The sequence below is a fragment of the Hetaerina americana genome, unplaced genomic scaffold (genome assembly GCF_022747635.1).
Source record: "Hetaerina americana unplaced genomic scaffold, ioHetAmer1.1.p SCAF_90, whole genome shotgun sequence".
Taxonomy (NCBI): Eukaryota; Metazoa; Arthropoda; class Insecta; order Odonata; family Calopterygidae; genus Hetaerina; species Hetaerina americana.
In genome coordinates, this window is record NW_027287539.1 from 653,202 (window position 1) to 671,229 (window position 18,028).

The 18,028-nt window shown below is 38.2% G+C and overlaps 1 protein-coding gene across 2 annotated transcripts in view; it reads left to right on the forward strand.

Annotated features, from left to right (window-relative positions):
* dome (cytokine receptor domeless) overlaps positions 1-13,512 on the forward strand; it is a 98,597-nt gene extending 85,085 nt beyond the window's left edge. For both annotated transcript variants that reach the window (XM_071598233.1, XM_071598234.1), the window contains 5 exons: positions 977-1,061; positions 3,308-3,374; positions 4,791-4,871; positions 5,973-6,113; positions 9,167-13,512. In XM_071598233.1, coding sequence (XP_071454334.1) covers positions 977-1,061; positions 3,308-3,374; positions 4,791-4,871; positions 5,973-6,113; positions 9,167-10,027 — 1,235 coding nt within the window. In that variant the 3' untranslated portion in view covers positions 10,028-13,512. The remainder of the gene's footprint in view (positions 1-976; positions 1,062-3,307; positions 3,375-4,790; positions 4,872-5,972; positions 6,114-9,166) is intronic.
* Positions 13,513-18,028: the final 4,516 nt, after the last annotated feature.

An 18,028-nucleotide genomic window follows, 5' to 3' on the forward strand; every position in this document is an offset into this window, starting at 1 on the left:
GAAGGATTATTTCATCATATTATGAATGAATGTTAGGTAAACATTAGAGTAATTAATTTTTTTGAAAATTTAGAAAACAGATTTGCTGAATGAGTTTTATGTCATTTCATAATCCATTTTGTGTAGTATTCACGATAAGTAACAATGAGTGCATTGTTTAGTCTAGGATAGAGATATCTCATAAAATTGTTTATAAAGTAAGTCATTCACCATAAATACCACACACCAACCTGGACTGGATGATTTTCTGTTTAAATGAAATAATATTTTCACATTTAAGATTTGACAAGTTTTTGTTTTTTCTACATTAATCCAAGTATATTAATTGCAGTAGTGTATTGATGTGAAAGGGAGGCAAGATGCAATGAAATGAATACATTGTATGATTAGCAGTTTGTTAGGTAATTTATGCATGGTAAGAACCGAGGGAGACCATTCATATCGCGCAATAGAATCATGCCATCAGGAACCAAATCCTAAATGATGCCATGGGGAATGAAACTGATTTTGACCCAAATTATGCTGAAGCATGAAGCATGCTAGAACTGGTGACTGACGACTCCGATCATTTTTACCGCTTCAATGCAACAGATATATCAGTGATGGGCTCCTGAATAATAAAAAGTGTGTAATCTCAAAAATTTTACTCAGATTTTGAGTTATTCATTACATTAAATGAACACTATGGGTTCCAGGTTTCGGCCCAGCTATTAACAATTTATTTGGTTCGTAAAACTTAAGGCAATAAACTGTAACTTGAATGTTAGTCACTGCGCCAAGATTATTATTTTGTGCTGTAGTCATTATATCAGGTTTCCTCTGTTTTTTCTATGTTGGCACAGAGTGGAATTAAAGATATCAAGGGGTTATGTACCTGTATATAAAGGGCTGTACTAATACTCCAAATGGTTTTTGGTTGGTGGTGGTGTTTATCTTATGCTGTAACTCAGTAGACTTATCAAATTTCTCTTCTCAGGCCCATCAAAAGAACTTCAGCTTTGGGTCCCAGTAGGATTGGGCATCATCCTGCTCGTGTTAATAATAGCATATATAACTCGCAGGTAAGTGATCCTTGTTCTATTGCATGAATGCCTGGTATTGCCTAGCAAGAAAGGCTTATTGGTGAGAACTCCATTACTGCGTTGAGTACATTTTTAGGTAACTGATGTGTAATTCTAAGTCACGGCATTAGCCACGCATTTGTGTGAATCTATTGAGAATTTTCTGAAGTGTGCATGCATTTTCTAGTACTGGTGGGAAATATTTGCAAGCTATTGTCTCTTCAAGTACGAGGGCGGTTCAATAAGTACCCGTGTTAGAAATGAAGAAACCATTTTTTCCAAAACTTTTTTTTTATTGTTCAACATAGTCGTCTGTTAGAAGGATACATTTCTCCCAACATTCCGAACATTTTTGTAACCCCTCCAAAAATAGGATTTATCAAACTCTCCAAAATGCACCTCTGTCTCGGCGATAACTTCCTCGTTTGAGCTAAAATTTTTTCCTGCGAGCCATTTCTTCATGTTAGGGAATAAGAAAAAGTCGCAGGGAGCCAGATCGGGTGAATATGGGGGGTGTGGGAGCAATTCTTAACGTAGTTCATGCAGCTTGGCGGCGACAACTCCGGATCAGCTAGTTGTCCACCGTGAGCAATGGCGGCACCCATCGGGCTGACCATGTTTTCATCGCCAATTTATCATATAAAATATTAATTGCCGTTCCAGTCGACACACCCATGGCCACTGCTACTTCGTACACTTTTGTTCGTCGATCAGCGAGAATCATGGCATGGACTTTTTGAATGATATCCTTGGATACCACGTCTGCTGGGCATCCTGGTTGCTCCTCATAAAAAACAGATGTTCGCCCACGTTTAAATTCATTGAACCAATATCTAACTGTGTGGTCATACATGGCAAAGTGTCCCCATAAACAGTATCCAACTTTGCTTTTATCTCCTGGCAATTCTTCCCATCCAAAAACAAAAAGCGAATTACCGAACGATACTGCACTTTTTCCATCTTTGCGAAAATCATGAAACACGTCTCACTCGAATGGCTGCCAAATCCAAACTAGCCTTTAAATCAGTCTGAAATTTGTTTCACCATCGTTTGATAGATGGCAGCATATGATGATAACATAAATTTCTCTCAGGAATGCCCTTTGTCGTCAAACACGGGTACTTATTGAACCGCCCTCATACTCCTCCATTCCACTCATGCTATCTGATTGCCCACCAAGCGATATTGATGTCTTGCATGACTGTCATGCAGCAAAACTGTAGTGTGAAGCTGATAAGGTGGAAAGGTTCAACACTTCTAATTTCATGGTTGCAGAATTATCCATAGCAGTGAGAAATGGTTTTAATTTACGAAGATCGGAAAGGTTCCCATTATTCTTCAATCTGCAATACATTTAAATGGACAGAATGCAAGCACTAGTTCCTTCCATCTGTTGCCCCACCGCTAGACTACCCTGCTTCAATGTGTGCTTATTACTTTATCATGACTTTATCAAAGCTTTTGCTTTGTATCAATATTTACCACTCCTGTTGCTTGTGGTCATAATTGTCACAATGGAAAGTGAAAATTAAAGGTGCAATGGCTGGGACATTCATCATCTGCCTATGGAAGAAGCCACTTGAATTTTTTTAGATAAGTTTTGGATTTTAAGTGAGCCTCTGGGGATATGAAGATTTGACCGTCCTATCCCTGGGTTTTAGCCTTCACATTGTCTATATCCAGCTAAAAGTTTAAAGTTATCACGGTCATTATGTGTGGTATTTAACTTGAGGGGAAATTATACCTGAAATTAATATTGATCAATCGACCAACAAAAAAATTGTGTGACTAATAGTGTATGGGGCACGATGAGCTTAGCTGAGGGGAATCATAAGTTTTATTCAATTATGTGATGTAGTATCAAAGAGTCTTCATTAGTAGTTACTAAAATAACAACATTATGAAGGTTTCCTCAGAGGGCTATTACCATCACCAGCTCATGGCAACTTCAAAAAAATGAAAAATATGTGTTTTAGTAATACTGCCCAATAAGTTTCTTAAATATGGAAGAAATTTGGAAGAGCACATAACTCAAGAATGATGATGAAGTTACTTTACTTTTTGATGCTAAAGAAATCTAATTGTATGGAATAAGAGAGTCTCATCAGCTGTGCTTCTCTACTTTTTAATCATTATTTTGTAGTGGAAGATATGTTCCTCTAAATCATGAAAGGGTAATTTTACATTCTCTCTTTCTTCATTTTAATATTTGAGTGAGAGCTGATGTTTCCATTATTTATTTTCAGGGCATATGCTCATTATGTAGAGATGAGTAAATTTGTAGTCCAAATACCCGAAGGATTAAAGGAATCGGTAAGTAATATTACTTTTATCTATTTTATGAGTTCATGCTTAGAATTGACTGTGTGGGTATTTTTGCTTGGCACTCGATGGAAGGGTGTAATGCAGCTGGCTTGTGAAAACTGCTCCAGAAACTCAAGTTGATCGTGAAATAATTTGACTGGATTTCTATTGTTTGCAAAGTTTTGAGGTAACAGCCGTACGATGGCTACATTCCACTTGAGTTAGGCTGATATTTTTCCCGCAATCCACCTGTGCAAGGAATGTATGATGATGATTGTGCAGTATTGTTCAAACTGGTCAAAAGAGAGACATTTTCAATGTAGAACTATTTGCACAGGTACAAAGGAAAATAAACCCAGATATTAGATGTTAATAAACAATATTACAGTTGCTGATAGTTGAAGATTCACGTTTTGAGTCATGAAAGAACTCATCCACACTAGTACAACTTGCTTGATAACAATTTACACGCTTTTGTTTTGGAAGAAGTAGGGGAAATTATGTATTTAATTGATTTTGGAAGTTTTTTTTTAATTTGGGAAGCAGAATGGTGAGGACTTTGCATAGAATCGGAGTGATAACGCTTTTATGTTGGCACGAAATGAGGCACTTGCTGATACACCATCTTTTATGGCCCATTGCTCACGACCTGTGAAAGCTTAATGAATCGAGTATATTACATACTTATCTATACCATAGTTTCTTAACTTTTGTAGCAACTTTCTATGAGGAACTTATTTGAATGTCTCTTGGGTTTCTGATTGTTCACAGTAATCATATTTAATTTAACTTGCACTAGTGGTCACTAAGTCTGAGTCGGTGTCAACTGAATAAGTTCATCAAAATAAACATTCCAGGAAATGCTGTTGAATGAATTTTAAATCTGAATCACTCTAATTTAACTAAGCTTAGTTTCCTAGGAAAACATGCGACCTTAGGGGCACGGGATGCCCATGAGAGGATTAGATATAACAGTTTGTCATGATCTGAAGATGCAGTGTGAGCAATTCTTACAGCTCTTCCTATTCTGTAATGAGTTCTTCATTTCGAGGTCAAAGAGGCTTCACTTGTTAGAAGTAATTCAATTCGTGCATTTTCCAGATGTACGATCATGGTACAAGGAGGATAATATTGTGGTAGGTATTTATGGTTTATACACATAAGAAAAACAAGGGTGAATGTTTAGACCCATGCTATACTGAGCAGTAATGGGACAGGATAAGGGCTAGTTATACCCTCTATTTAAACCTTCTCTTTGGAACTTGTATTTGAGTGATTGATAAAGGAGGATGTGAAATCCTCCAAGCGATAACATTCCTGGAAATATTATTTTCAAAAAGATTCCCACTCTCTTCCAAGGACTGATAATTAACAGTTAGCGCTAAGCACGAAGGTCACATTTTAATGTGTATTTCTGCTTTTCAGGTGAAAGATAAGACGATTCCACCTGATGATCATGATCGCTCATTGAAGAAGTTGGGCATTGGAGGTCCAGCCGATGAGGAGGTAAATATTTTGCCCGTCTTAATAATCACCACGTATCGTGGAGTCTGAAATGTCATGCTCTGCTGACATCTGGTTGAAAGGCATCTTTGTTAATTTTATTTTTAAATGGTATTTGTATTATAACCATCGCATTCCATCTATTTTTGGGAATGTGGCACCAATATTGCAGGAAAGATATAACATGAAAATATTGCTGAGCAGCATGAAACATTCAAATAGCATGCATCTCATTGATTCGCCATTTATTTTGGTAGTAGCGTACTGGAACTTTTAAACATTTAAATTGTGTAATTCATATAATAAGTGTTATTCCCTGGAAGCAGCTGGGTGCTCTAGTCAGCCCTGTGAATATAAATATCAACAACGGAATAAAAGAGCGCTTTCACTTAATGAAAGCTTTTCATTTGTGGGGGAAAAGTTTCATTCTGAGGGTGTAAACATGTCGCAGTGCGCACATTATGAAGCCTGTTGTAAGGAGTCACAGCTGTGTCCCACAAATAACCTCATTAAGGAGGGCACACGAAAATGTTCAGCGTACAGCGAAAAGTTTGAGAAAACTAAGTGAAGGGACTTGATGAGTAACAATTAGGAAGCTGCAAAAGGTGGATTTATTTTTTGATGGAAAGCAGTTATTTTGAGATAGCATTTGATGCCACGATCGAGCCAATGAATCAGTTTGTTTTACAATTGTAAATGCATTTTTGTTTTAAAAGTGAGTTAACTTTTTGAAGGTGCTTGGATTTCTAATTAAATCAAATGCTTTGTTGATGTTTTTTCTGGTTTCATTATTTAATAGAGTCCATAAAGAAATGTCTCGGGTGTTGAAAATGTTTTCATGTAATACAAGTTTTAAGATACAGTATTGTGTGAAGTTGATGGGAGTTGCTTTCATTGAAATCAAACCCTTGCTTTGGAAAAACTTGAGTTTGAATGAAGGAATTCATCAGCCACTGAGGAAATAATCTGTTCCAATGCAGTGGAGTGATGTCAAGTCATTTATTGCTGCCTCAGAATAATTGAAAATAATATGCAGTGTAGCTCAGACCTGTGATACGATTGCATTTTGCTGTTGCTTTCATGTTTGCAATTGTAATATTCCAGAAACTGCTGAATGGGCCAGAGGGGCATGGCAGGAACCCAAGTGGGGGCAGCAGTGGCCGCGGGTCAGCCCACGAGAGTGTTTCTTCTGAGCAGACATCTGGAACGCAGATTTCATCCGACTCGGGAGCTGATGTTGACAGGGTAAAATGCTTTCTCAATAGTTGGAAATTGTCAACGTTAATGTTAGGAGCAAGAGCTTGTGGTCTGTGCTTTTGCTAGCCATGCACTTAAAGCAAAAACAATTTCCCCATTTGCATTAGTTAACATTCTGGTACTTGTGTAAGTGGTTTCTGGGTGGCCAAGTGTTCCTAGCAGCCATTGAGGATTTATTTTTAGATGGAAGGGAAAAACTGAACACTTAGAATTCTTGTGGGTGAGGCTGAAAGGGGTGCGTGGTCAGTGAATAGTTCAAGGGGTCATGATGCTGTCTACTTCCAAAATGTTGTAGTTTTGTGTGAAAGTACTCACTTCACTTGGGTTCATGGCTCTTTTTTCAAAGAATAGAACAGTTGCAGGAGGCTCTCGTTTTTCAGTTGCGGACAACCATTACCTATCTAAGAGGGGGGATGGGTTTGCCCTCTGCCATGAAATTACCCTTGACTTCTTTTAATCTCTTAACATTTTAGCCTGAGTTAAAAAGGATAACTGAGCAAATCAGATGAGAGCAGTTACTTGCTTTAATTTTTCATTGCAATAAAAATATGGAATTTTATTCCATATTTTTAGCATATGGTTTGAGTGCATAAGCCAGGGGAGAAACAAAAATTTCTGCTCGAAACACAAGACCAATTTCTAAATTGACTTAACTAGCTTATTTCATGCAAAAATTCACCAAAAATTGTCTCCGAGTTAACAATGTTATCCTGATGAAATGGCATTCTGGTCAAGAAGAAATATTATTATGGCAAAATCCTTGTTTTTTTCTTGTTTAAGAAAATATGGTTCCGACGGAAAAGTTGGATTCTTATCTTATAGATAAAATTTTGTTTGACTTGTAGAGATCCATTAATTAACAGTGGAGATATTTTCATTTTTGCAAGCGTGTGCACATCCCTTGGCTCTGTAAAGCTCCATATTCTTGTGTGTATTCTTGGGTAGTCTGCGATATTTTCATATTTGTTTTGTGTATTTTCCAAATAAATCATGCAGATTCATAAAACTTCAAATTTTACCATAAATAGCAGCAATATAAAAGGAGGAGTTCCATAGTCTTCAAACATTTTACTTGATGTGGTTGCTAGATCAACAGGAAATCACAGGATAAAGAACGCAAGAAAGAGACTATTACCGAGGGTGGCTGCACTAATGCATGTTTTCTTCAGTTCCCATGCCATCACACATTCCCATTTTAGGTTGGGTATCCGCAACTTGCATACTCTATTCAAAACACCTTTATGGTTAGCGTCAATCTTATATGTCTGCTATTTATTATACTAAATACCTCTAATATGACTGCAACATAGACTGTTAGTATTTGGACAACAGTTATGTCAGGAGTACAGCTCAGCAAATTTAATGCTTATGTAGTCTTTGTTCATGAAAGCAATGGGAATAGTTGCTATTTTAAAGGCAGCTGGTAAACTAAGCATTGCCAGTGTGCGCCTGGGCAGCGTCCATGACGTGATTTCATTTTGGAGTGCTGTGGTCTACATCTCTGAAGGCAGTGGCCTCGATGCTTTGGCAGTCAGTGTGAGCAGCATGATTTTGTAAAATATGCTCTCCAGTCATGCTGTTTCCCATGCTTCAAAAGCTAACTTTTTGACAAGAGATGGATGCTTTCTCAACTCTCACACTGCCTTGTTGACAGGCTGTCCTTACCACCTGAAAGAGAGCATTACAAGTTCAAAACTATCAAGATAAAGCAGGAGAGATGACTAGTGGAAACACAGTGCATTAGTGAGACTTAGGTGTCTTTCTGTCTTACAATTATAAGAGCCGATAGATTCAGGGAGGGAATTGGCAGCAATGTGATGATGGAGCAAATTCTTATGTGGGCATTAAAGTCATTTTAAGGTGTCTCCAAGACTTGAATTCACTGAAAGTACAATGAGGAAGTGGATGACACTGACACCAGCATGCCTAGACTTGATTGAAACATTGTAAGGCTTCTTTATGCATAATATCAGACATCTGAAAAGCACGTTGCCCGAACAAGATTACATCAGTTGAATGACAGGACAAACTTTGAAATGTTTGTTCAATTTTTTATGTATTCATTCCCAATTAGCCCAGTGCCTCTTGCTCAGTACCCTGGATGACGGAGTTTTGCTAACGAGACTGTGAATAATGACAAATCATTTACAATTGGAGAATGGTTTCTCTAAAAGTCCTCAAGGTGGCATCTGATTTTAGTCACATACAACTGCAACCAAGGTTCTTAATTGTCAATGGGAATGTCTATCGACTGGGTCTCAGAATTTGATCCAAATTGACACATAGATAGTCCTCGGAAAAACTGTTCTCTACTTGCCTTACTTTCTCCATTATATAGCCATCAGTTCAACCCAGAGGACTTTCCAATATTTTCATTCCAAATAACCACCTGTTAGACAGCCCCTCATTTTAATATCAAGTTAGCCTATTGATCATCTAAGTTTGCCCATCAGCATGATAACTTTTGGTTAGAGGTTTGAGGTTCTCTGCTTGAAACTTTTGTTTTTCAATTTCATTACCTATCTTTTTCCAGTACGTTACAGATTTTTACTTAAATAGTACATAAGGCATTTTTATGTGAACATAATATTTTTCAACTGCATAGGTACGTAAATCCTAAGTTTTCCCTGTCACAAGTACCTTGCTTCACTCTAATGCTTAACTATGTCTTCACATGATGTGAAAATTACTCGTTTTTACTGTTATGTTTGTATTGCTTATGTTTTGTACATCTTTGTTTCAATTGTGGAACAATATTCTCCTCATATTTGGCCATTCCTTGGGTAGCATCTGTATTTTTTGGTTGATACAAATGTGGATGGTGTAATGGAATCAGTGTAATTTTTTTGTGCAGATTTGCAAATGATTTCTACATTACCTTTGCATTCACATCGTCCATGAAGCAAAACCATGTAATTTTTCATCCTTTGAATTTCACCAGTGATGTTAATGGGGATGTTTTTCTGGTTTTTTTGTGTGGTGTGAATTAAAAGCATGATGCCAAACATTTGCACTGATAAATATTTTCTCTTTCTTTGTAGTACCCCCCTTCGCCTGAAATGTTCAGGGCCTCTGAGAAGAGTCCCAGTTGCCTGAGATTCAGGACCCCCTCATTTCAGTCTGATCTGACAGACAGTGACCACAGGATCAGAAATACAAGAGACTACATTGGAGAAGGGAGCAGCAGCCCATCTCAAACTTGGGATTACCTGAGAATAGGATTGACTGAAAGTGCTGACTTACCTCCACCTGGAGGATATGTAACTTTGGAAAGTGTAACCAACCCAGGTGTGGTTGTTAATGACCCCGAGCTGAGCTGCCTGGATGATGTTAGTCCTGCGCTGAGTAGCAATTATGTTGCTCATCCATGCACATGGCCTCCCAAGGATCGAGACTCCCTCCTGATCCCTGTGAGTGCGACCGAGAGCGCCGAATCCACGGAAGAGACGAATGACTTTGTGGAAGCTCCCGACTCGTACTGTCGCGTGGGTTGGCAGCCAGGAACAGGGTGTTCTCCAGAGAACTCGGAGGGGGGGGTGTTCCCTGGGAGGCCATCTCTCAGTGTGGCAGAGCCCATCCGGCCCACTACATCTGAGGGCTATGTGACAGTTGCTTCGTTGGGAGCAGGGGGATTGCCCACAATATCTGAAAGTGTCAGTTGCCATTCCCTTGGTGATTTACCAGACCCTGATTGTGGTGTTGAGACTGGGGAAGGTGTTGAGTGCAGCGCAACTGACGTGGAGAGTCAGCCAAGCCGCATGACGTCCCCTGGATATGTTGCCCTTGGCTATTTTGCTAAAGACGAAGGCATTCACGGTGTGAGTCGTGATGTCATGGAACCGCTGGGTGGCACTTCCTCGGGTGAAGCCACATATCAAGCTTTGGCAAATGAGGAGTCCTAGTCTCACTTGTGGGGTGGGGTCCCAGCTTCTCTAGGCCCTCCATCCACCCCATGGGACCCTTGCTTCCCTCCCCCCTTTGTTTGCAATCCTGCCATGCCTCCATCGAGGCTCCTCATTCTGCTGTCTGCCCGAGAGACCCTATTATTTCCAGGGGCCTAAAGTGTATTTAAGTTACTTCAGTCGTTTGTGTCATCTTTAGTCAAAAAATTTGTTCATCACAGTTGATTGTCATTGGTGCCAAATTTGTTTGCCGTCGATGAATTGAATTGGTGAGAGCAAATTTGTTAGTTTTCCCGCGAACCCCATTGCTGTATAAGTGTGTTCCTTTTAAAAGTAAAGCCTTCAAAATGTTCCTTATTGTTTAATGAATAGGCTTAAAGCAAGCATGGGTCTTGAACGTAGCTCTCTGTTCCAAATTGTGGCATAATTCCACACATTATTTTATTTTGAGTTGGTTTTTTTTTAAAATGACTTTTAAGCGTTTTCTTCTATTTTTAGCTCTCCTTACCTATTTTCCTTCATTTGTTCATGCTTTTACCTGAATGGAAATAATTGGCAACGTTTGTTGTTGATTTCCCATTGCATTACGTCATATTTGAAATTTTCCACTGTGCAAGTGGGTGCTTAAAATCGAACAGCTTTAGTTATAAATATGTGTATTTATGAAAGTTTTGCCACACTGTTGCATAACTGTGTATGTGTATGTTGGTATATGGTATATATATGAACATACATATGTACATATATTTTGTGTGTATGTGTATGTAAGTGTATGTATATATTGTCTCAGGCATATTGTTTTAAAATTTAGAAATTAATATTTTTTACACTTCTCTCTTGACATTAAACATGACATATGTTCATTTTCAGCACCGTTGGTTGTGTTGAAAGAAAGTCCCCCTTCTTATTGCTTGCATGGTTTGTCCGTTGTATAATGGCCATGTGTAGACAATGCACAAATTTTGTATGAATGTTATGTTGATCTTGTCATTATTGGACAAGTCAATGCAATCAAAATATATCCTGCCCAGTGCCTGAATCTTTCAAGTTCATGAAGAATGTTGTTGGACTCTCTTTACACATTTGAATCATGTTTAACTCAAAATTGTTTCTTTGAAAGTTCAGGTTATTTTAAAAATTAAGTGATATCAATGTTGAGATTTGGATTTCCTCACTGAATTGTTGCCATGTGTATATGGCAATGCTTATTTCCTGGTTAACCTAATAATTGTGGTTATATTTTGTAAAATTTTCTTTGATGTTTTATTCTAGTTCATCATGCATAGCCAGTGATTAGGGAGTGTAGAATTTTAAATGTACCTGTGATAAGCTTTTACCTGGTTTTCTCTCGTAATTTATGTGCTCTTTCCTTCTGTGATGTCCATGGTAATTTATGTAGAATACTTTGCCACAAAATAAGTTCACTCTAATTTCATGGAAACCAGTTTTATGATTCATCAATTTTACCTTGAGGCGTCATTGCTTGTGTAAGTGTTACCTCTCTTCTTGAAAATGAGGACTCAAATTGTATTCACCGTGCTTCAATCAGAATATTTTGTTAACACTAAACCACAAAAGTTTTCATACACCAAGTTTTATCACCTCCAGTTGTACAATGCAAAATAATCAAAATTTTCAGCAATAACAAATGGGATACCCAAAACAAATCTGATAATCAAAATATTTGTCTTGTCACAATTGTAGTTAAATGTTAAAAGGTGTGTTTTTATGGAATATAGAAAGTTATTTGTAACTTTATTGCTTCATAATGTTGATATGAGAATGAAATGAATTTTTGTCATTTGAATAACACTGTTCTAATGAGGAGGTAATCATTGTGTCATATAAATCCGCAAAAGTCTGAAAACATTAATTTTCTATTTTTTAAGCTCTTTGCTTGTTTTACATTGTTGCATTTATTTTTGCATTTTATAGAAGTAATTCAGACAAGCAACTGGCTATTTTTATGGAAAATAATAATGTTATCATTCTCTGGCCAAGTTCAAAGCCCTTGTTGGAGGTACCAGAGTCAAAATTGAAGGTGAAAGCTGATTTTTCTCAAAAATATTTTTTTGTGAAATAACCTGATAGTAATGTTATGCATTTCAGAGTTTTGCCATTGTCCACACCTATTAGGTACTTCTGCATTCATTATTTGTTGGTGATGCTCTTGTATATAAGCAAAAGTGCAAAAATTTTGTGTATGGATTCTGGAATAGTTCAAGTCAAAAGCTTTGTATATAATGTCATACACCTATGTATATATTTATTTGGGTTACATTCGATATTTGTAAATGCTTAGCTTGTAGCAATTCCATGGATAGTGCACCAATGAGTTATCTAATGTAACAGGAGCCAACTACTTCAATAAATTGTAAAAGTTTACAAAATGCAATATTGCATACTTGTGACATTTGTTAACTTTCCTGTTCACATGACCACTGTCATTTCAAGGTCATAGTTTTATTAATCTTTTCCACACTTTCAGGTTATACAAGTTCCTTGTTTTAAATTGTCTTCAATGACACACAGCAGCGCATATGCCTCCTGGTAACAGTCACTCCGCTCCATTGAAATGCTTCAAGTGTTAAGGGAGTCTTACTTTGTGGATTAAATTTCCAGTAATGTGTTTGTGGATCTCTCTCATGTGAAATGAGTGGTAAAGTCAGCATTCATGTTTTTATCCTCAGATATGTAAGTCAAATAGTTTGAGACTCATGGTGACATCCTGGTGCTATGTTAATTGTTTCTTTTTAGCACTAGTGCAGTTATTGTACTGAAGATCTACGTTTAATAAATGAAACTGAATACATCAGGAGTTATTGGTAATTGTTGTTGGTGGTAATGATATTTGGATTGGCTATGATTGATTGGTTCAGGATAATTGGGGTACTTAGTGTGTGATAAGGTGTGTTTTGGTTTCAAGACAAGGGAGGTAGTTTCCTTAAATGGGCTGACCTAAAATGCACAATTGTGACAGTTTTTCATGTATGCCGTGATGTTGATCACCTGAAATTGGCATATTTTGAGCAATCGGTGAACGTTTGATGACTGATGGTAAAGAAGGTAACTCCTGATTGAAACTCATTTGCCAAGGAACTGTGTGGATCCCTGGGCAAGCTATGCAAATAGGTATCACTGCTGCTTACAATGTGGAGCTCTACCATGAAGGTTGCGCGAGATGTGGTTGTTTCTGTGCTAATCTCATTTATTTGGTACCTGCACCTGAATAGATTAGTAGCTGTCATTTTTGCACTAAAGAATGTGTTAAAACCCCAGGAAAGGTGTGTTGGTGGAAAATCAATCGTGTGTAATATTAAAAATTACATTGCCTTGCTTACTGTATAAGTTCTTAATCCAGTACTGGTACCAGGAACCTCAAATTTTGTCCTGGAATGGAGTAACCCAAGGTGTAATGCTTTATCCTTTGGCTCTGATTTCTTGTTTGTGATTTTGTTACAATAAAATGTGATGTAACCAATTCATTGCTCTCTAGTCTATTTAATTCAGCCATGGAGTCTGTTACCACATATGCATATTAGTTGCACAGATAGGGTTGGGGTTAACTAAGCTGTTATTGTGTTGCTCATGAAGTTAGAAAATCCTGTCATTAATAGTGTGCCTGGACTATACCACTATACCCTGTTAGAATCCCTGACTGACACAAAGAACCATCCAATAAACTAATAACAGTTTTTTTGAGTGTGGTTCCATAGAATTCCAATTGCCCAAAGAAGAGAGTGCTAGTGTAATTGGAAAGTTAATTCAGAAGTCATATTTTTCCACTCTGAAAATAATCCGTGGAGTGCATTAGTAAGAAAACAATGTGATATTCAAGAGTATAATTTTTCATATTTGTTTATTGAGATTGACATCTTCCCATCAAGTGTTTGCCTGTATAAAAATGTGTGGAGGAGTCGATTATTTATAAGACTGCATTTTCATATTTGCAATTGGTCTATGATAGGTACCTAAATACATATTTAGAATAGTCTTGGACAATATGTTTTATTGTCAAATGTGCGAGACAAATCCCTTGGTGAAGGCAATAGTTTCACATAAAATTAAATTGTCAGTTTGTGTCACATTAGATTATGTATTAATGTATATTTTGTAGGGTGACAGGATAACTATGGGAGGAATGTATACCTCGGTTTGTGCAGGAAGGAGCTGGAGAGGAGGGCAGGGTTTGGGATGTACAGCGGACAACAGGAGACCTTGTGATATGGGAAGAACATTTCTTTGTGAAGGTTTCCAGTTCCTCAATTGTCACAACTAAAGCCTTCAGGGGTTCTATCACATGGCAGAGACTAAAGAGGTACTGTAGGCTTCCTAAACACACTGCGTCAAGATATCCAACCCCCCCGGAAATTTCATGTCGAAGTTAGCGATTCTTATCAACGTGGGTGGGACTTTGAGGGAAGAGGATAGGGCAACTGCGAAGCCTTTTCGTGCCCATGCATTCGATGGATGTGTACTAGCGTTATGCGTTTGTTACCTTTCTGGGAGATGGATCATATCTAACTCGCAAAATTTGTGATTTTTTGGGTATTTTTCACAGTTGTCTTCAAACTGAAAATGTCTGCCTTTTCCTTTTGGCTGAATGTTTGAATCAATAATGAAAATACATTGATAACTACGAGTATTAATATGAAGTTGCTTTCAGGGGATAAATCTTTTTTAGTTTCCGAAAGATTCGCGGTGGGAAAATTCTACTGTGGATTGAACCTTTTTCGTAGGATTCACATATTCGATGCTGAGAAATATGAAACATAGATGCTTGCCTGTAGGAAACCATTCAAATGCGTTCTCGTTAAATACTACCGTTACTTAGGAATTGAAACGATCGGGGACCATTTCCGCCTGAGATACACCTAAACCGTCGACAGTGCAAGGACCTTCGTCATTGGGTGTAAGGATTTTTTATTTTTGACGTAAAATTATTTTTCTATTTGTCATTACATAAAAAAATCCGTCCTGTGCGACATGAAATGAGGATCCCAAGAGAATGGGTAAATAGGTGGGGTATGTATAATTCAGCAAGCCGTAAAAATTAAAATAACTATAACTTTTAATAGGTACGACAGGGGTGAATATTGGTCTGCATATTCCTTTGTCAACACGTTTTATGTGGTGCAACACTAAATTATCTCGATTTATTCGCAAGACCTCAATCAAGTTTCGATTGTTGCCTTGCAACGGAGTTTTTCACAATATCACTCCTGAAGAGTGGGCGCGCCCCCTGCGGCACATCTTGGTATCACCAGGGCAATTCTTAACCACTCCCATCGTAAATGTTGGTGTATACTATGTATCATAAACCGAATCCAGATCTCTCCGAAAGGTCTCAGCACGTGCCATAGCTGACCAGGGCGTGTTCGGGAATTTTTCTGTCCGTAGGTTTCGGTTGAGTTGAGAGGTCTGTGTGCCGTCAAATATCGTGGACCTACTCGAGGGGTAGATAATGGTGTTTTCATTACAAATGCAATAATTACCCCATTACACTAAACGTATCTTACATGCGTTAACTCCTCTTAGGTGGCATATGGCTTTTCGGGTCATGCGCGCGGTGTTTACTTCCGATGTCCTCCTTACATACTTTCTTTGTTGAGAATTCGTATGGTGGGAGGTTAGTGAACATTTCGTTGGTGAGTTAACATAAAGCGGAATGCTAATGACTTGAGACCCCCACCTTACAAGATTTCCTTTCTGTCAATGATACTCTTGAAATGAGAATATATATCTAACAGCAAATTTCTAAGTGACACTGAAAGTTGACTCGCATATTACCGCGAACTTATCTCCAGGCATCATTATGAGGAAGACGAGAGCAACCACAAAAAATTCTATCACGATACTCCAGCAAGAGAGACTCACTATAGCAATGGGCTAGGGATTTGAATTGGGAGGGATTGCGAGAGAAATCGAATGATTTCGGGAAAATTTGATAGGAAAGGGAAATATTCAATTACGTAATTTATCGGGATTAGTCTGACGACATTATTTACATTAAGAGTAGACCACCGTTTGACGTAGTTTCTGGAGAGTCACTGAGCCAGGGTCACTAGGCCTCACCTAACACGACACAACGTGACACCATCTGCACTACTAGATTATACCCTTCTTCAAATCCGCGTATCCCGCGCCTACCTTCATCCCTCCGTCAACGTCCGCCTTTCTTCTCCTCCAACTGCCTCGCCTGACTAACACTTCCCTTAGTTTCCCATTGTACTTCTTCGTTTGCTATCCATTCCGTCTATTTTGCTTTCCCCATTCTTATTCATACTTCAACATTTTTCTTATTTGCGCTTATCATCGTATCGACGACGACTAATAGAAACCACAAGTAGACGTGTGTTTTTCATGAATTAATGTTATTTGTACTTTGCCGCCGATGATACTTTCCTCGTGATGTCTCTAGATGAGCATTTCATAAAACCCGAATGGCCTCTAGATAACCAATTCATACGTGTACATCTTTGGTATGCACGTTCACTTGTGTGCTAATAATTTGAATGAATCTTATTTTGCCGTCTTAGGGTGAGGCTCACTTAGATTCGCGTATTTTCGAGGTAAATTTATAATTCGATGAGTAAAACTGAACCCTCCCCATGAACTACAACACTTGACTTGGTGGGAGGGCTTGTGCGACATGATGACCCCTAAAGCCCTGCTTTGATATTTGCTCCTGGTGGGATAATCCATGCCAGATTGGTGGAAGGGTGGGCACCCGACGAGAGGTAGTCCGCGCAGTGTGTTTTCCTCAGTGATGCGACGGCAAAGGCGTCTGACCCCAGTGGGACGACCCCAGTGATGATGAAAACACTATTGAGGAAGAAAACTTGAAAGCAACACATTAATCACCCCAAGAAATTATGACGGAACAAATTTGAAAATGAGTCCTGGCAAATATATAATCGGGAATAAGTTCAAATTACTTTAATATATAATCTATCGGTCAAGGTAGATTTTGGATGAACAAAAGCTACAAACGGAACAGCGACAATTCCCTTGTCTCGCCTAACAACCACAACCCGACATCGAACCTTAAAATAGGCCCCTCTTCAGTTCTGCATACTTTCATCCTCCTTTCGTTCCGTCCAACGTCCTAATCCTACTCCTAGGGGGTTATTCCCTAACGATGGCCCCAGATGCTAATTGCTTATGGATGACATCATGGCATCGACTGCGTGAAATGGCATCAGTAGCTATTCCATAAAAGTCCCCGATGCCATTTCTGGATGCCACATGAGTGTCGGGCAGGCGAGCTCATCACATAATGGCATCGCTGAAATAGCATTGACACATGCATTGCTTTGTCGGAGTCATTTGTCAAAATCGTAATTCAAAACAATGTTTACGTGAGACTTGAAGAGAATTCAGGCAGTTAATGCAGCTGATTTTAATTCACTTGCTACAGACTGAGAAAAAATTAGTTTTAATATTTCAAAAGAGAAGGCTACGGGATCAATCAAACCATTTCGTAGTGTGCGACGAAGATTATGTCCATTGTTTTTTAATTCTTTACGAATATTGAAGACTGCAATGGAGGGGAGAACGTTAGGTAATCGAGGAAAGAGAAAGAAAAGGATTACGACGTTGGACGAAATTAAATAAGAACGCGTTATTGAAGAGGGGCTTATTGTAGTGTCGGATGTCAGGTTGTTTTGGTATAAGGGGCAAGTAAATGCATCATTGTACCGTCATCTAGGCTGTGTCTATCGAAAACCCTACATTTATCATTGGATTATCATTAATTCAACGTAAATGCGTCTAATGAAGAAATTCCAGAACATTTGCCAAATAGCAACGTTATCAATACATAAGACTATTTGACAAACCTTAATTAAACAAAATTAGTTGGTATTTTTGGACTAAATATAGCAACGTATCGTAATCATATGATATTTTTACCGAGTGAATTTTGAATTCAATTATTGTTTGATAAATTTAACAAAATGGCATTTGGTAAAAATGCTACTTTTGGACCAACTATAATTT